Here is a 19,634-nt window from a genome sequence, read left to right on the forward strand (position 1 = left end):
TTCAGTCTAAATACCTCAAAATGAAATGAAATTGTGTTTTTGAAAGTTGTGTTTTTTAAGCGGTTCCCAGGCTCGGTCCCGTGTTTGAAAACTGTTTTCGTTACAGCCGGTATGTTCATCATACAAGGTTGCTGAAAAAGTGTTTAACCATAATTCATTACTCTAAAAAAAATGGATTATTGCCATTTGATTGGTCCTTGAACTCTACATTTTCCACCTACAGTTAGGTTTCAGCATGAAGGTGTTTATGCGTTTATCAGTTAGAAGGTCATCATCCTTCAACAGACATTATGAAAGTGTCTTAAGTGTCCCAGGTGAGATGTGGTCATGTAGAAATTTAACCTGCATGATCGTCATCTACCTGTAGCTCTTTTGGCTGAAAAGGAGGATATAATTTATGGTCGCACAGTAGCTTGTCAATCAAACTAATCATCGCAAATCGTATCGTAAGTTACCATTTCCACATAGACCAAACTTGATCTTGCTCGTCAGCCTCCTTACCCTTTTGCATAAGACGTCTGGTCGAAGTTTGGGGAAGTAACAACCTTCTTCATAAAGAGCTTAAACTCCTTTATTTCGTTGTTAAACACTGTGACGACAGGATCCTTCTCGTGTGTTTTGCCATAGTGCGTAGCTGGCACAGAATCCATTTTTGTCAGTAAAATTAGTCTGACCCTCCAAGAACAAGATCATGCCTCAGCAGCTGGAAATCGAAGGCCGCTGTCATGACAACGAACACAAACCAGTGACAACCAGGGGCGGGGTCTGTTTACAACGAGCACTACGATAAGCGAAGGTTGTTTACGTCAGCAGCCATGAAGGGGTGTTAACATACGCAACTTACCTCGTTTATGAGGGTTAAAGACAATTATTTGTTTTTTTAATTGACTAATAAGGGATTCCTACAAATATCAGAAGTGAAATATTAACGAACATTGTAAAAGACGCGTATTCTCAGTCTGTGCCCGTAGCCAATCAGCAAGATGTCGCGGTCATATGACCGAACATAGATGGCTGCGCTGTGAACAGACGGAAGGAAGCGTGGCGAAGAGCTTTATTATTTTTCGTTCGCCAACTGCAGGTAAATGTTTTATTGTTGTAGTCGTTCCTGGTCGTTTCTTTTAGCACTAAAAGTTTGGTGAATTCTTCCAATCGATATTCGAAATAAAACTCATGAAAAGTATGCAAACAGCTGAATTGTTTATAGCATTGCACATACTAGCATAGTTTGTTTCACTTCCGACTAGAAAGTTGGAACATGATGTTTCTTAGACCATTTGTCCTATGAATGTCTTGGTATTGCATTCAAACATGAACGTATGCTTATCACAAGTACTGTTTTATTTGAATTATTTAGATATTGTACACTGTGAGAGATGGCTTCTGGGACTGCATTGGTGTACGACGAGGAGATGACCCGCTACAAACTTCTTTGGGTCGAGTAAGTTGCCAAATAGTGCATCTTGGATAACAACGCAGAGTCTTTTTAGGTCACTCTACTGAATAATTCTAGAGTATTATATTAATGTTGTGTGTGTGCGCGCTCTCCAGTCCAGTGTGTAAGATCGAGGTTCCGGAGCGTCTCACGGTGAGCCACGCAGCTCTGCAGCAGCAAGGTCTGGCCGAGCGCTGTGTACCGCTTCCTGTCCGAGAGGCCACGGAGGAGGACATTCTTCTCGCTCACAGGTGAGCTTGAGCCCCCGACACACACTTGCATGCATGCACGCACACATTATGGAAGGTTAGGGTACTGTACGCCAAACAGCAGTGTAGACGCAGAGTTTCCTCCTTCACAGTGAAGAGTACCTGGGGGCTGTGAAGAAGACTCCCTTCATGAGCCTGGAGGATTTGATGACTTTCACGCAGCAGTACGGAGATGTGTACTTCCACCCGGTGAGCCGCTCCCAGAGAGAACCCCCACGGTTTGGAGATTCAAATAATTATTCAAATAATAAGTAAAGTAATAACCCAAAAAAATAACCAAATTGAAGCAGCACTGCAGCCAAGTGCCTTACAGTGTGTTTGGGAATGCGACCGTTACCACCACAGTGTTTTCAAATAGCCCTCCGTCCATCAATCAGACTCATTGAATTGATGGTGCGATGTCACGTTTTATACCTTCATGACAGTTTTACAAGCTTACTGTAAGGTGAATAATAATAACAGTCTTTAATTCTCGAGTACTACGTCGTTACAGCCCTATTGGCAGCTTAACTGAACTAATGTGGTTATATAATTGTCATTGACATTGGCGCTAATCAGCTGATTGGACAGCTGTGTTTCATGCTGTACTGAAGCTGCTGCTCTTTTATTAGGGGTCCTACAAAGTAGGAACCCTATTGTCTTTGTTAGTATTATTAGGGGTCCTACGAACTGTTGTTCTTCCTGTCATCATTATTGTTATGACTGATTAGTATGCTTTGGTAGTATGTATCTCAAAATGTGTCATGCCAATAAAGCATTTTGAATTTGAATTTGAATGCTGTGGCCTGTGGTTGCAGGTCACGTGACTAAACTAACAGCTGTTTTTTTTGGCTCTAGAACATCTACCACTGCGCCAAGCTGGCCATCGGGGCTGCCCTGCAGCTGGTGGACAGTGTGATGACGGGCCAGGTGAGGAACGGCATGGCTTTAGTCAGGTGAGTGCCACGCCCTGTCTGACCTTTAAATGTGCAGTACAGCCCTGAAATGATTAACACGTGCAGTACAGGCCTGAAATGATTAACACGTGCAGTACAGGCCTGAAATGATTAACATGTGCAGTATAGCACTGAAATGATTAACATGAAATGTACAGTTTTTGATGACTGCACTTTTATTCTGTTGTAACATTATTAAATATAAATATGTAGTCTTGTTCAGAGATTACCACACACACGTATATTAAGGTTCTGAATCTTTTACTGCAAGCTGCTTTCGAGTGCATTTACTGTTTTTATCGTATACCTAAACTATGGATGACACAAAAACTGTGGGCCTATCGAAAATGTACAGCGAAACTGAGGTGATAAAAAAGAAAACCCAACAAGTCAACAGTTCCTTTTAATGTAATGTTGTTGGTCATATATCCTCCTTTACTTTACGATCATTTTGTGTTAGACATTGGAGACATGCTTTTATTGTCTGTTAGCCGCATCAGAAATGGCTGTGCATGCCATGAAGAATAAATGTATCACACACTCATGGTCTAGCATGTGCACCAGTATAAGAACCCATTACTATTAAGAAATACCAAAACATTTTGTGAGGTTTTTAACGGACAGTGTAAACGTGTTCTTACAGGCAAGCGTGGGCAGCTTTTATTTAATCCGCGTTTGTTTGGGTTTTAAAAAATAATAATTTTTTATTCAGGCCCCCCGGGCACCACAGCCAGCGGAGCGAAGCCAACGGCTTCTGCGTTTTCAACAACGTGGCCATCGCCACGCGTTACGCTCAGAAACGCTACGACGTCAAAAGGTACAGAGCGCCGGGTCTGCGCGTGGGACGGGACGGGGGAAAAACACCGCTCTGGCAAACGGTGGTTATTGTACAACTCGGCAAATTACACCATGAAGCGCCGAGGAATAAAACTGATGCTTGAACGATTGTAGCTTAAGAATTACGGTTAGCATTTCCCTTGAACTGTATGCTGTAAAGCCGGCATTAAATTGTGGTAACTGTCACTCAAGGCCGGTTTTTACTGGTCACGACAGTACATATGCACACAGCTTGAAATAGTGGCCATTGCAGTATTGTACACCGAAATCACTGATATTTTGAAATCTGCTTCATAAAATTGAGTGCACTCACAAAGAGAGTGGCATTATATGTCATGAGGGGTAATCCGCATGGTGGGTGTCGGCACATTTGGGCACATACAGATTCTGGCAGCATTTTGTGTGTGTATAGTGTTACAGCATGTTACGTATTTCAGGTAAAATGTAGCCGAATGAAGGTTCCCTGTTCTGTTACCCCAGAGTGCTGATAGTGGACTGGGATGTGCATCACGGACAGGGTCTGCAGTACTGTTTCGAGGAGGACCCCAGGTGAGCGGCCGTCCTGCACCCTTTTACGGTTACCTCCGCGCATCTTCCTCGTCGGCCCTTGACCCCCCCCCCCGCCCCGTTTCAGCGTGCTGTACTTCTCGTGGCACCGCTACGAGCACCAGAGTTTCTGGCCCAACCTGCCCGATTCTGACTACGACCGCGTGGGGAAGGCCAGAGGAGCCGGGTTCAACATCAACCTGCCCTGGAACAAAGTGAGCAGCGTCGCAGCCGCACGTCACACGCAGCCAATCATTATGTCTCCCCACCTGTACCCACCCACGCCCCCCCCCGAGTTTCGCTCAGATGTACAATGAGACAAAGACCCCCCCCCCCCCAATTGTAGAATTGTAATCACACAATTCACGTGTGGTTAAAGTGCGCATTGTCAGGTTTTATTTAAGGGTGGGAGTTTGGAGTTTGGAGTACAGAACTGAATCCAAAAAAGGAAATGCTTTGTCCCAAACATTATGTTAGGGTAGTTTCACAGACTTCTAAAAAACCCGGAGGAAGGCTACTGTGGAGAGTGGATAGTACTTTTGATAAATGAACGAGGGGTTTGCATTTAATGTCAAATTCTTATGCAAATCCAGGCATATCAGCTGCAGTTGGGTAAAGTGCGGTGAATAGCAGAGCTCCATTGGGCCACTGGGTCCGTCCCACCGTTGTGATGCAGTTCTGTGGCTGAAAGCTGTGAAACGGTTTGAGTTTAACCTCTTTTCCAGGTCGGTATGGACAACAACGATTACCTCGCCGCTTTCTTTCACGTCGTCCTGCCTGTGGCCTATGAGGTGAGCAGCACTTCCTGTTTGTATTTTGACTTGGCACTTTCATATACCGTGATATACCGTGTACTGTGTACACTTGTATTATTGTCACAACGTGACATGGTCAGCTACAATCTTCGTGACGCTTCACCAACATATGATCGGATTGGTCTCACCTGTAATCTGTTAAACTTCTTTGTTTCTGGTTTCAAACCAGTGATTTACATTTATGAAAATATATTTCATGTTTCTGTGGTGAAATCATAAATGGCATCATGAATGTCTTAAAGCGTATGTTTTTTTCCCCCACTATGTTCACACACATTTCTCCTTTCCGGTGAATTTGTTGGGCTATTTCCACGCCACTACGAAGGTGTGTTGTGAAATGGAAATGGAGTGTCGTTGTTGAGTCTGCGAGGACGGCGTTCAGGCGCTGTTGATCGTGTTCAGGAGTTTTAGCGCAGGGTCGGGCTGACGTTTTCCCCCCTCGCGTTCGTTTCAGTTCTGCCCAGAGCTGGTCTTGGTGTCGGCCGGATTCGACTCGGCCATCGGAGACCCAGAGGTGAGCCTCCTGCGTTGTTTAGCGAGGCGTCGGCTACCCAACTTTATTCATTTACGTGACTTTTATTTTGACACCTGGGTTAGTCACGTAAGTGGATTATAGTACACACTTGACGTGGATGGAGAGGTTTGAAAAGTTGCTCTGAAAAAGTCTGCTGTGTGCTGTGTTTATTAATTGCATTATTTCTGAATTTATTTTGCGTAGCTGTGCACATTTTATTTGTTTGATATCTTTTTCAGTGGCGTGCAGAAATGGGTTTTTGCTAATTTTGTGCAGCGGAATATCTACGGGAGCAATGTGGGTTACGGGTAGTGGCCTACTTGGAGTATTCGAAATTAGAGGCACTGGTCAGACGATGTGGTGTAAATCTCGAAGTTGAAACGTCGAAGTTTGCGATGTTTTTCAGGGTCACATGAGCGCCACTCCAGATGTCTTTGCACACCTCACCCACTTGCTCATGCCCCTGGCTGGAGGAAAGCTCTGTCTCGTACTGGAGGTAAAAGTTCGGCCTCCGTTCGTTTGAAACGCACCGTTGACAGGCGACAGGTGTTGATCATTTTTGGTTATTAATGAATTCATTTTTGTTGTTGTAGGGTGGGTACAATTTGACCTCTCTTGCCCAATCGGTATGCCAAACCGTGCAGACTCTGTTAGGAGACCCTAACCCCAGGCCATCAGGACTGAGTGCACCTTGTGAGAGGTGAGTATCTGTCAGTATTCTTTTTGTTTGTTAGTTTGCTTGTTTGCTTTATTCCTTGTTCGCTTGTTTGCTTGCTTGTCGGGGCTGTTGAATATATTTTTGTTGAATGTCCTGTGTCTTCCCCAGTGCTCTGGAGTCCATTCAGTGCGTTAGAGCCGCACATCGGCAGTACTGGGGCTGCTTCAAACACGCAGGTGAGTGACGCCCTGCTGTCCCAAACATCCTGCTCCAGTTACCTCACACTCTGCTACTGATTTATGCCGATAAATATTTCAACACCAAGGGTGAAATGAATGAGTTCAGACATTTAGAATGAAAAATGTAGTTTATTGGGTTAGTAAATATGGGTTTGGTACATTGTGTGTTTTTTGCATGTCGTGTTTGAATATGTTATGCGTGTTTGTTGTATGTTATGTATTTGTATGTTATGTGTTTGTGTTTATGTCTGTGCGTTGTATGTTATGTATTTGTATGTTATGTGTTTGTGTTTGTTATGTATGTGTGTTTGTTGTATGTTATGTATTTGTATGTTGTGTGTGTTCGAGGCTCTTGGGGAGTTGTGCAGTTATTTGTTTGCGTCCCTGCAGAGGACCTGGTCCTGGAGCCCAGCACTAAGCGGCGTAAGCAGGAGGCGGGCGGGGAGGAGGCGTCGGAGCAGAGCGGGCCGGAGGAGACGGCGTGGGCGGAACCCCCGCCCCGCCCGGCTCCGCCCGTCAGGACGGCGGCCGCGGTTCCTCCAGAGGCGGAGCGCCGGCTCCCGGAGGCCTGCCTGCGGGTGACGGGCTCATCACCCGAGGATGCTGGGAAACGGCTGAGGTCCGTCCCTGCTGCAGGGCTCATAGCCGGTTTTCAATGAATGGCTGGAACGTGTATCGAAATGTAATGTTTGCCTGGAAATTGAACATGTGTTGTATGAGAAAAGAGAGTACTTCACAATATATGGGCAGAAAACTTGAATGTAGTTCTGGTTTTTGACTCTCTCTCTCTCTCTCTCTCACACACACACACACACACACACACACACACACACACTGATATATTGATGGATATGGAGTTTTGTTCAGTAACAGTAGTTAAGCCTGGGTCTGGCTGGTAGTCAGGGGAGGAAAGGGGACAGGCCTTCTTCCTTTTAGAGTGGACCTTCGGTCTACAGTTTAGAGTGAAGGTGAGTTTATAGTGAAAGGGCCCGAGTGTTTGCCTTAGTAAATTGACGGTCAGTTTTTTGTGTTTTGTTAGGAACGTGGATCCAGCCGGGTCGGCCGACGAGGCTGTCCCGCAGTCGCTTGGGAATGCGCTTGAGCTTTTGGATAAAATAGTGACTAAAAAGGTGAGTTTTTTTTTTTTTTAAGTCAGATTTTGATTAGCTTTTTTATTTCTTGGCGGTGTCTTTGGGGCGAAACGTGACGACTGTGGGCTCGTGCGTCCGCAGGTGCGGAACGGCCTGGCCGCGGTCCCCGACGCGCCCGCCGCGGCGTCCCGCGTCGTCCGGCGAGCTCTGGCGTCATTCGCCGACAGGTTGGGCGTCGTTTCTGTAGCCCTGGAGTTTGTTGGAGCTTGTGAAAGTTTTGATGGATTTCGCTTGTTCAAATGATGTTAAAATGATCTGAGGTTTGTCTGTGCTGTTGGGTTATGCTGGATGTCTGGGGGGGTGTTGTTGGTTCCTCCTTAGCTCCGGCCCCTGCACGCTTTAATCCTGTAGCACGTGGTGCTGTGTGGGGTCGAGATGTTGGGATGGTGCTGGTAGTTGTGGTAAACTGAAGTCACTGTCATATTTGTTTCTGAGACGCTGAGACCACCATGTGTTGCACCTACGATCAATCATACCACGGTTAAGGTTGCTTAGATTACGCACGTTGCCTGTTCCCATGTTTGGCCAAAGAACAGGTAATTGACTATGTCTACGTGCTTTACAATACTGAGTTACAGCCACATAGCTTTCTCTTTTGAGGTGCTGGCTCTTTTTGCTAGGAGCAGGTGAACGTAATTGTGGCACACGAGGGTATTTTGATGTGTGCGCAATATCTGTGTTGAATGATATCTGTGAGTACAGGGGCAGTATGTATGTATTTTATTAATTTTTATATATTTTTTTGCAGAGTTTTGCTGGTTTATCTGGGCGACGGTGAGCTTCCAGTGGAGGTCGGGGACGACGGGTGAGTTTTTGTTTGTGTGTTGGACGTTTGTGTATTTTGACTTGTTTGAAATGTGCGCGTTTGTGTTGATTTTAAAGAAATGAAGCCGTTGTGCATGCTTTTAATCCTTGTTTTATTGTAACAAATTGTGCATGCAAGTTACGATGGTTTGTGTGGATGCGTACGGTGCCTTTCGTTGCAATAAATTATTTTTTATTATTATATTTTGTTCCGGTGTTGTGTGTTTATTGGACATGGGAGTGGGCTTTATGTATTATGTCATTTTGTTGGTTGATGATTTGTGTGACCTTGAGAAATGACGTACAACACAATGTGTTTTATTTATTGTTTGTGTCCTGAGTGTTTGTGCTGCTACCGTTTGGTGTATTGTAGTGTTGATGAGTGAATGGTTTTTTTTGTATTGCAGCAAAGCCGTTGTAGCATTGGCATATGGGGGTTTGTGGCGAAAGCGTTGCAAGTTGTTTTAGCATTTGACTGGCCTGGCGATGGGTGTAGTATTTTTCTGCGTAGTATAGAAGTAATAGTATTTTTAGTGAAGCTCTGTTTTGTTGAGTACGCACAGCAGAGTAATTGGTATTTGGTGTGGAGCAAGTTGAGTAATTGAGTCCTGCAGGATGTGGTGTTGAGGAGTGGTGTTGTTTGAGGGTCTTGTTGAAAGTGCCGTTTTGTGTGTTGTGCCAGTGCTGTGCATTAAGGCAGCGTTTGTGGTGTTGAGTTGCGTGTTAGGGGGTTTTTGGCAGGGGCAGTATTTGAGATGTTGTATTTGTAGCTGTGTTGAAAAGGATTTTGTGTGTGTTTTTTTTCAGCCGGCTCCTGGTTGTGCAGATAAGTAGCAAAGAGGTGGAGCAGAGGAAGTCCCAGTACCATGTTCCCGTGTGCCTCAGGAAGGTAAAGTGCATTGTTTGGACTTTTTAAACTGCTCAGGTAAAGTAGGTAGATATGTTTTGTTAGGTGTGAAAGTAACTTGTCTAAGCGTAATTGTGGTTTTGGTGTTTGTGCGTTACGTCCGCTAGCCTGGAGTAGCAAGCAATTGTTAAATTAATTGGTGGGCTGGCCAGATGCTTCTTCTCTGGGACTTCTGCTTGGCCTGCTGCCTCCCTCAGGAGGACACAGGCATTGGAGAAGGGGGGAACCACACAGTTCTCAATGAGCTCCCAGGAGCTCCTACCGCAAAGTGATTTCTCTCTTCCCCTTTCAACAGGCCACGCGGAGCGCGACGACGTTCCTGCACGCCGTCCTGAGTCTGGCGCTGCCCCTGGCGTACGGGTTCGACCCCGGCCTGGTGCTGCTGGGCGCGGGCGCGGGCGCCGTGGTGGGCGTGGCGGAGTGGGCGCTGCTCGCCCACCTGTTCCAGAGCGTGGCGTGCGGACGGACCCTGGCGCTCTTGCAGGTGAACCGGCGTCGCGCGGAAATCCGTCTGACCCGACCTGATCTGACGACGTTTCGACCGGGTGCTGGGCGTCCTCTACTGCGACCGCAGAGGCAGCAACGATGATTCACTACTTATACTGTCACCTACTGAATAAGTTAATTGTCACTCAAGCCAGAAGGTACTAAAAAGGGCGGCGACACCGTGAACAACACCATGAATCCAAATTCCCGAGAAAGAAATGATTAACCAGTCCATCTAAAACGAATTATGTGCAATTGGAGACAATTTACAAGTGTGGTATTACGCACAGCTGTTTTCAAACCCAAGCGTCACAAATGACCGTATATTTCACAAACGGATTGTCCAACACGATGTGTGACCTCTCGACGGGGGCGCTGCCGAACTCTGTATTCAGCGTAGTTGTCCTTTATCGTCCAGCAATGAACTGCAACACAAAGTTTCTGTTTTCAAGTCAAATAGTTTGGCTGAAGGAGCAACGAATGTCTGAGTTGAGCAATGTAGGCATGCCAGCGTGCAGATCACTAGGGGGCTTGCGTGAAGGAGTTAATGATGCAATACGTATCGATATCTGGGTCTCGCTGTTCTTCTGACACCCACAAACGTGACACTCTGCACACTTCCGTCTACTAAACGACAAAATCCAGAGAACACACCCAACAGATTTTGGGTCTGATTTTTGGGACATTTCCTGCCTCCTCCTCCAGCTGGACTGTGGAGAGGAGCTTCTCGAGGCCGCTGCCTGCTCTCTGCTGGGGGGCCCTGTGCCCACCCTGGGGCCCCTGGGAGCCCCGGCCCCGGAGCCCATGGAGGAGGTGGAGAGACACAGGCTCAGGTTGCAGGCGGACTGGGGACTGCTCAGGACCACAGGTGGGCACCCACCCGAACTACAGCCTCTAGGACAGGCAACAAATCTTTCAGTTTCATCCTGGCACATTCAGACAAATAAATTTTGTTTGCTTCACTGTCATTTTAAATTCTAGTCAGTTTCAATATCACTTTGTTCATTTTTTTTTTTTTGTTGCAAAGTACACTGCCTTCTTGACCAGGTCCTATTTGAAAAAGACATCATTTTTGTGTTTCTGTCTACTGAAAAGTGCACAGCACTGGAGGGATTTTCTGACAATCATTTTTGTTTTCTCTAACGTCCAGCAAAGGGCAGAGGCCCGAAGGACGGACATCAACCGTCCGTTTAGCCGGACCGATCGCCGTCCGTCTACAATCAAACGACGCGGAGAACGGAGGCAAGAGCGCTCACTCACCGTTGGGGGGGCCACACTTTGCATCTCATATGCCAAGCGGTTCGGGGGAAAGGCCTCTCCGCTCATTATCGTTAACTGCACAAATCAAACAAAATTTCCAGGTAATGCAAACATTTACACTTCATTGCACAGACTACATTCGCTGACCGTACGTCACAAACGCCCATCTCTCGCAGTTGTTCACAGGCAAACGAGAACACTGGAAACAAAGAGGTAATTTTTACATAAATTAAATTCTTAGTCAATTAAATGAGCTAGGAGTAACTGTTCTTTATATGTGCACCAGCTGGTTGTGACTATAAAGGGAACTCATTAGAAAAAATCTTATATTTTTACAATCCCTGTTTTTATCTGCAAACCAAAAATCCTATTTTTCCTCTTCAGTTTCTGTAATAAAATAACTAGTCAAATCCATTCCTCTGTGCTCTCTCTGTATCTCTTTTCCTGCATTTCCACAAAATAACTGTTCTACACTCTACTACGTTATACTTTCATTTTAGCTCAACACCTCCATTACATGTGGATTCACCCAGAATTGTATTTAACAGAACTGCTCACTGGATTACTGGAGAGCAGCAAAGTGCCCCCTTGTGGTCCATTAGCAAAGCTAAAATGAAAAAACAAATAATTCCGTATTTCATCACAAGCTAAAACGTTCCGTTTCAACGACACAAACACAGAACTCCCGTTGTTAACTGAGCAGTGCGTGCTGTGTCTCAAGTCTGATACGACTGTCAAGATAGAGATGTTGATATAGCAAATAAAGCAATAGGCACAAAATGTCGCACTGTTTCTCCACACAAACACACATGCACACATGCACCTTTTGGAATTATTACGGTTTGACCAACCACGACACAATATTTGTATTTTTCAAATACATCATCCGCCCCCCCACCCACCCTCCCTACAGTTGCCTACTTTTTCCATTTAGTTGGGCACTCAATGACCAAATTAAGAACTTTGAATTGATTAACTAACGTGGGGTTTTCAAGTCCAGACTTGAAGGTAAATGAGACTTTATTAGCTGAATGGTCTGTTCTCATCATGTATTTGCTTACTTTGACAATGTTAGGACATGTTGTTTGTTTATGTGTTTATTGCTTGTTTTTATTAAAAAACAGAGTGGGACCGTGCACCCTTCCTTAGTATTTCTTCAGCTTTTTTCAAACGGGGTAGCAGATACAGAGAGTACCACGGCAGGGCTTAAACTCCCACCTGCGTGAGCTTTCAACCGGCACCTACCCCTAGCACCCCTCCTACGGGTGCACTGACTCAGAGCGTGTGCCGTTGGTGCTGGGAGCGCCCCGTGGACAGATGGTCTGGGCCCCGTAGGCAGATGGTCTGGGCCCCTTGTATCCTAAACAGCTTTCTGCTGAGATCCTCCATGACACCTGAGAGGATCCTCTATGGCCCAGCAGCCGATGCACCAGCATCCGTTGGAGGATTTGCAGCGAGAAGTGATCGCACTGCCCATCCCACAGAGGAGGATACCTGCTGTCCATGCGCAGCACCCCCCAGAGAACCGCAAAATGTTTTTCATTTGGCTTTGTTTGATTGAAGAAATCGATGAATATAACTACCTGGTATTTTATGTATATATATACTCTAATCATTTAATCTAAATAAAACTCTCAACAAAGGGGCTTCAAGTTCAAGTGAAAATTCATCTTAAAAAAGTAAAAAAAGAATTTAAAAAAATAATAAAAATATTAAGTAAAAAAGTAAATATTAATTTAAAAAATTAATTTAAAAAAGTAAATATTAATTTAAAAAAGTAAAGATTTCCAAAAAAAAATACAAATTATTTTAAAAATAAATAGATAAAATTAAGAAAAACAATGAAATAAAATTTTAAAAAACAAATCGGGAAAATTACAAACCAATCTCTATCTGTAGAACAAGAAAAGGTGGGCTAACCACATCATCTCAAGAACTGAAATACTTGGCGTGATGAAAACTGAAGCAGGCTGTGTCATTTGTAATGCGTCTCACCTCCCCCTCCTGTGGAAAAAGTCCAGTTCTGCACAGCAAAATATTTAAAAATCTGGCGCAAACGTAACGGTCACCGTGGCCTAGTGGTGTCGTCTTCGGTTTGCGATGCAGCGCGTTCAGGGTTTGAGCCTTGTTCTTGGCCTCCATTTTGCTTGCGGTGCTCTGTTCTCATCTTCCCCTACCATCTGAAACGTCTCTGCCTTGGCTCGTTTGCGGGTGGTGCGATGGTACTGTCGCCGTCTTTGGAACCCAAGCTTCGGTGTTCAAATCTCGCGTCTACTTTAGATATTCTTGTGTTGTTGGGTTCTCATCTTCTGTTACCCGATGCAGCACCCTTGGTTCTGTTGCCTGACTGGTGGTGTAGCGGTACTGTCGATGTCTTTGAATGTGAAGCTCGTGAGTTCGATCCCGCGTGTTCCGTTTGGTTTTTCTTTGGCCTCTTTGGACTCACTGGTTCTTCTACCCTCTGCAGCCCTGGAGCCAGAGGTCGGCAGTGGCTCAGCGGGTAAGTGCGCCGGTCTCAGAAATTCTGAAACTGTGGGTTCAAGCCCCACTCCTGCAATGTGCCTTTGACTAATCCCTGTTTCTCATCCACAGGTCCTGATGCGTGAGCAGATCCAGACGGTGTCCGAGAGGGTGCGGCGGCAGCGGCGGAGAGGTAAGTTGGGGGGGGGGTAGAAGGGGGGCGCTGGCCCCCCGGAGGAGTGGAGGAGGAACGGTGGGGGTATTAGAGCAGGGGAGAAGAGAGAGGGGGAGTCTTACATTTTGAACTGGCCTACAGGCCCTAATTATAAATTTTTTTTATTTAAAATAATTATATTAGGGCCTGTAGGCCAGTTCAAAATGTAAGACTCCCCCTCTCTCTTCTCCCCTGCTCTAATACCCCCACCGTTCCTCCTCCACTCCTCCGGGGGGCCAGCGCCCCCCATCTACCCCTCCCCCCCAACTTACCTCTCCGCCGCTGCCGCCGCACCCTCTCGGACACCGTCTGGATCTGCTCACGCATCAGGACCTGTGGATGAGAAACCGGGATTAATCAAAGGCACATTGCAGGAGTGGGGTTTGAACCCACAATTTCAGAATTTCTGAGACAGCACACTTACCCACTGAGCCACTCCAGCACCCAAGTTACCCACCTCTTATTCAGCATTATAAAGCGTACAGTGTGAAACATCCAAGACAAACATAAAGGGGACCCGGGAATCGAACCGGGAACCTCAGCATTGAAAGACAACGACGATACCGCTGCGCTACCTACATCATCGTAGACACACGGCTGCTTCAGAGGGTAGAAGAAGATGAGATCACAGACACCCAAGACACACCTGAATGAGATGCAGGAAACGAACACAGAAACGCTTTCAGGTGCGCACAATGGTGATTAGACATTTTTGGGGGGGGGCGTGGTCTGGAGTCTATCCAAGCATGCAGTGAGTGAGATGCAGGATTGTACTCTCAACAGATGAAGGCCTCCTGAAAATGAAATTAAACGAAATTTTACAAAAAGATTCATACGTTTAACGATGAGGTATACATTTTGCGGAATGCGCAATGTAGCTCCAGTCCATAAAATGTACAGAGAACCTAAGAAATGACCATTGTCCCCTTTATTCGAATGATTACGTTTTGACCAACCGTGACGCATTATTTGTATTTTTGAAAGCATCGGATTTGTAGTCAATAAGTAGTTGCGATTGCTAAATCGGATCTGACGTTGGACTTCGAAAGGCCATGTGCTGCACAACAACAGTGCTCGACCGAAAGGTAAATACATGTTTTGTTGCAAACCAAAGTTAACTGTGTAATAGTTGCCAGCTAACTTGAACTTTACATGGAAATACACTTCTCTTTGATGTCCGATGTTGTCCTTACATTGCATCAATAAATGAATAAGCTAGCGAGCTGTGTAGATAACATTAACTAGATAGCCGACCAGCTACTTAACGTAAGCGAACTAGTTTGTTGTAAGCAGCCATGCCACTCCACTCCTGTTAATGTGGCTAATGTTTAATGCTTCTGGTCACGTCGTGAAGTATGCACGTCTTTTGAGAGAGTTTTTTGTTTAAATCATTCTCGTTGTAAGCCACTGTCAGTTTAGCTAACTAAACATGATGGCAGGCATGTTTGCTTTCTCTGGCTGTCCCTCTAATTTATATGAATTGGATAGCAGTCATGTTTACAGTGATGCACTTCAGTTAGCAGCAATAGCTAGCTGGTTTCCTTGGCTGAATTGATTGGTCTGATATTTTTGTGACTACAGCTTACAGTTAATGTACGGATTTGGCTAAATGTTGCATCTGTCGTGTCAGGCATTATTCCATCATTATGTTCCAGACGTTCCAGATTTCATACCGTCTTATTATTACTGTGGTCAAATATAAGTATTGTACGTATAGTGTATGTTGTATGTACAGTAGTGGTCACAACTGACAGCCCTGTTTCGTAGATTGAATGGATGTGAAATTGTGCCATTTGTAGATATAGAGACATGTTTCGAAAACATGAAATATTTATATATTTTATGAACTTGGTCTGATTGTGAGTATATATTGTTGTTATTTTCATTCAATGTCCAGGCCACATACTGCTGCAGAAAGGGTACTGTTTTGTTGGATGAATATGGTTGCACACACACACACACACACACACACACAGAAGACTCTTCTCACTCTCCCTCTCAAACACACACGCGCACACGCACATACACACAGAAGACTCCTCTGCCACATACACACACACAGACACATGTGCATTGCACACGCACAAACACCGACACACAGTCTCTCCTCTCTCTCACATGCACACAAACAACACAGACACACAGTCTCTTCTCTCTCTCCCACACTCACACACACATATATATGCAAACACACACACACAATCTCTCCTCTTTCTTTTTCTCTCTCTCTCACATACACACAGTCTCTCTCTTTCTCTCACACACACACGCCGTCTCTCCACTCTCTCTGTCTCTCACGCACACACACACACACACACACACACAGTCTCTCCTGTCTCTCACACACAAACACACATGCCGTCTCTCCTCTCTCTCTCTCTCACGCGCACACACACATTTATGTATGCACACACACACACAAACACAGTCTCTTTTTTTTTTTTTTGAGCACAACCCTGCAGGAATTACTGTATATTGTTGCAATATACACCCCCGACTTTTCTTCGAATTTCTCAAAGTTTATTGTATTAATTGTCCACCAGGTGTCTTCATATTTGGGTGAGCAGGTACTCAGTACACTACAAGGTACTAAAACATACTAGACGACATGAGTGGAATTTAAAATGCAAAGCGTTAAATACAAATGTAATTATATGTGGTAGTTTTGTAAGTGAGTAACACTGAAACGGTTTGAAATTGATTTCATGTCATTTATTTTGTTAGTATTTTTTTAGCCCCCACGTTACTAAAGATAATGCTCATCCTCCAGCGACTAAACTGCGACTAAAACTGGACAACATATGTATGTGGGCTTTAATACAGTATATATGGCAGCAGCATGCATTGTGTCCATACTGAATTGTACTCTGTACTGATTTTACTCCTTTATACATATTCTAACTTTAAAGCTATTCCTTGTCCTTGTAATGTGAATCTTTCCATGGTTGTCAAACTTGTGGATTTTAATGCTGCACATGAATTGCCTTCTGGGGACAATAGAGATCTAATGAAAGTAGAAGTGTTCTTATTTAATGTTATTTAATTGAACAATGACAGCACAATCCAACTTCAGAGGCTGGAATTTAATGATTGAACCACTGGAATATGACAATAGGAGGATAACAATTTGAATCACTTGTTCAAATCAGAATCAAATCAGAAATCACACTTGCAAAAGCATTCATTAAATGAAACAAGAGTAGTTTACATGTTTTGCCACAATCTCCTTGTCTTCATATTAGGAACATAATTTTGTGTTTTACAGTTTTAAAAATAAAATAACACTTTTTAGAGTTTTTGTGTTTAAAGTTATGAGCACAATGACTCCCGTCCTTCTCTTGTCTCACCTTGCCTTACAGGGAGGGCACCTGCTCTGGATCTATGGGGGACATTGGGGCAGATGAAATTCCATACAACAACATACAACGTGACAGTTGATTATCTTTCTTGGGCTGTGTTAATGGACCCTGCCAGGCTCAGGTCTGGATGCAGGCATCTAGTTAATAGGTGGGTTGATTATCTTAGCCGGGCTGTTTCGATGTGGAGTTGAATATCTAACCTGAGGAAATTTCAGTGTTGGAGTAAATTATCTTCCAGGGACTATGTTAATAGGCTGTGTTGATTGTTTAGCAGAGGATGCATCAGAGTAGCAGTTGATTATCTCTGTATCAAGTGAAGTTCACTTAACTGCGGACCTATTGGTGTGGGAGTTCATTATCTCACTATGAGAAAATATCAGTATGGGAGTTAATTATTCTTCCTGGCCTGTGTCAATGGGGAGTTGGTTATCTTAGCTGAGGACATATCGGCGAGAGAGTTCATTATCTTTACTGGACAGTTTTAATGTTTCGCTGAGGAAATTTCAATGTCAGTTGTCTTCCTGGAGCTGTATTAATATGGAGTCTATAATCCACATCATAGCCTGGAAAATCGGACGCATTTGTGTTTTAAACATTAAATATTTTCCACTTCTCCATGGTATGAAAACACAAACTGCCATGCTTGTAAAACGTTTGAGATTAAAGCTTCATGCCACCATTTCAAACTCGGCTTTTCAAATTCGACTTAAGGGTTTATCATTGTAACATTTAGAATGGGAGTGGATCAGCGCAGATTCTTTTGTCAAAATTACCAAAATGTTGTCATTATTTTAAAGTACAGTGCTGTTGTATGACATTTCATTAATTATTTTCTTAACGATGGCTTCAACCGGGGCCGTCTGTATTAAAGTAGGAATGCTGGCTCTCTCTTGTGGATATAAAACGCACCTGCAACAGAGTACCCGAATGTCCGCGCACCTGTCATCAATCACCATTAAAGCACGGGTAAAACAGCTCTCGGCTACGTTTAGGAACACAAATTTGGTTGTTGTGGAGGAAGTTGTAAGTAATCACCTTTTTTATTATCTTAATCGGGTATGATAAAAATCTGAGCAACATTCAATTAATTCCAATATTTTTGCGCAAATTTTAGATTTATTTGCGCATGTAAACGTAGTAAAGTCGGCTTTAAATTTCGGCCTTTTAAAACTGCGCATGCGAAGGGTCACCAAACGCAGTGAGCTGGGTGTTGTTTGTATATCTTTATGCGGGGGGAAAGAATCAGTACAGGTAAACCAGCAAGATTAAGTCTGAGGGACTTGGGTTTAATAGATGTTTAAAGATGGTAGGGAAACACCCAGGTGGGTATGACAGTGTGGCATGGCTGCGACGATTGAACAAGTTATTATAATGTAAACTACAGGAAAGTAAGATGGTATTGAACGTTATTTCAGAATTAGGAGTTTCTTTTTTTGTAACTTTGCTTGGTTCAGACCAGAAGAAGCAGTAACTATTTGACAGGAAAGTTGGATTTGTTTGTATACAACGGGACTATGTGCACGGATGCATCTGAGGAACAGTTGATGTTTTTTTAACGACCAGCAGAGGGAAGTAGTGAGCCTGGAAGCGTTAGAAATGCCAGAATCATACAAAGAGAAGAAGAAGCAGAAGCATCACGCAAGGCGGTGTAAAGTAATTAGTCATTTTTGGGCACAACTAATTGGCCTTGCATGATTATTAAAAGAATCCACGTAAAACCCAGGCATTAGATAAATCATGTGTTTTTTTTTTGTTTTTTTTAACCATGCAGACGCTTAATCAGAATATTGTTTGAAACGGATTTTCGGGGTGTTTGTGTGCACGTTGCTGTAAATCACTGCATGTTAAGGATTAAGGTTAGTCTTCACTTTTCCAGGGTAGCAGATGCACACACACATTTCACTGGTTTACCTCTGTTTAGTGTGTGACTAAAAACTAAATTACACAGCCTAATATGTAGATTGTACTGTAGATTGTAATGTAATGCATCTCACTTCACATACATTGTTTTGATTATCAATTTATCTTATTTTTAAATGCTTTTAACTGGTCCCTTCTGTTTTAAAGGAGCTGAGCAGACTCGGGGAGTGCTTCGGAGGCATCGGTGCTGGGCTTCATATGTCCCCTGGTTCAGAATGCTGCTCCCCGACTCGTCTTCAACCAAGTTCTCCCAAGTCACTCCTCTGCTGAGTTCACTCCACTGGCTACCGGTCGCTGCCAGGACCAGGTTCAAAGTCCAGATCCTCGCCTACCCTGCAGCCAACAGGACGGCCCCCGGCTACTTACAGGACATGATTCAATCCTACACGCCAGCTCGACCACAGGGCCACTTGCACCCCTGCCATTCGGATGAATCTGGGATAATTTTTATCACTTAAATTCCCCTCTTTTATGCTACACATGTACCTCCTCTGCCAATTTCATGTTACCTGTACTGCCATCCAGCACTCATACTGTACTTTGTAACATTATCTTAATGTTGTAGCTTGTCATGCCTCCTAGTTTTACTTAGCAGAGTTTAGGTCAGAGTAATGTTTAATGTGTGAACTGGACTTAATGTGTTCATGGCTATGAATAACTGTTACAAAATGAGTATTGTGCCTTATTGGATCTGTGTTCTGTAGTTGTTCCAATGACCTTCTTTATGCACTTATTGTACGTCACTTTGGATAAAAACGTCTGCCGAATAATGCAATGTAATGTCAGGAGTTTGCCTCCCTCTGCTGGACAGAAAATGGCATTACA

The 19,634-nt window shown here is 44.2% G+C and overlaps 2 protein-coding genes and 1 long non-coding RNA gene across 7 annotated transcripts in view; 2 read left to right on the forward strand and 1 right to left on the reverse strand.

The window, feature by feature from the left end:
* cfap54 (cilia and flagella associated protein 54) overlaps positions 1-739 on the reverse strand; it is a 31,858-nt gene extending 31,119 nt beyond the window's left edge. For all 5 annotated transcript variants that reach the window (XM_035402251.1, XM_035402248.1, XM_035402249.1 and 2 more), the window contains exon 1: positions 502-739. In XM_035402251.1, coding sequence (XP_035258142.1) covers positions 502-650 — 149 coding nt within the window. In that variant the 5' untranslated portion in view covers positions 651-739. The remainder of the gene's footprint in view (positions 1-501) is intronic.
* hdac10 (histone deacetylase 10) lies at positions 723-11,270 on the forward strand. Its single transcript, XM_035402311.1, has 21 exons — positions 723-1,081; positions 1,358-1,441; positions 1,552-1,686; positions 1,797-1,893; positions 2,542-2,639; positions 3,352-3,456; positions 3,957-4,025; positions 4,111-4,237; positions 4,748-4,813; positions 5,292-5,351; positions 5,758-5,847; positions 5,945-6,051; positions 6,178-6,245; positions 6,639-6,867; positions 7,288-7,378; positions 7,481-7,566; positions 8,148-8,204; positions 9,011-9,092; positions 9,406-9,594; positions 10,302-10,464; positions 10,747-11,270. The coding sequence occupies exons 2-21, from the start codon at positions 1,377-1,379 to the stop codon at positions 10,788-10,790; spliced, it is 2,028 nt and encodes a 675-aa protein (XP_035258202.1). The 5' UTR covers positions 723-1,081; positions 1,358-1,376; the 3' UTR covers positions 10,791-11,270.
* A 2,567-nt stretch (positions 11,271-13,837) lies between these two features.
* On the forward strand, positions 13,838-19,412 carry LOC118219347. Its single transcript, XR_004763731.1, has 3 exons — positions 13,838-14,615; positions 16,890-17,037; positions 18,957-19,412. It is a non-coding gene; the product is annotated as an uncharacterized LOC118219347 (long non-coding RNA).
* Positions 19,413-19,634: the final 222 nt, after the last annotated feature.

Source organism: Anguilla anguilla, chromosome 19 (assembly GCF_013347855.1).
Source record: "Anguilla anguilla isolate fAngAng1 chromosome 19, fAngAng1.pri, whole genome shotgun sequence".
NCBI classification, from domain to species: Eukaryota; Metazoa; Chordata; class Actinopteri; order Anguilliformes; family Anguillidae; genus Anguilla; species Anguilla anguilla.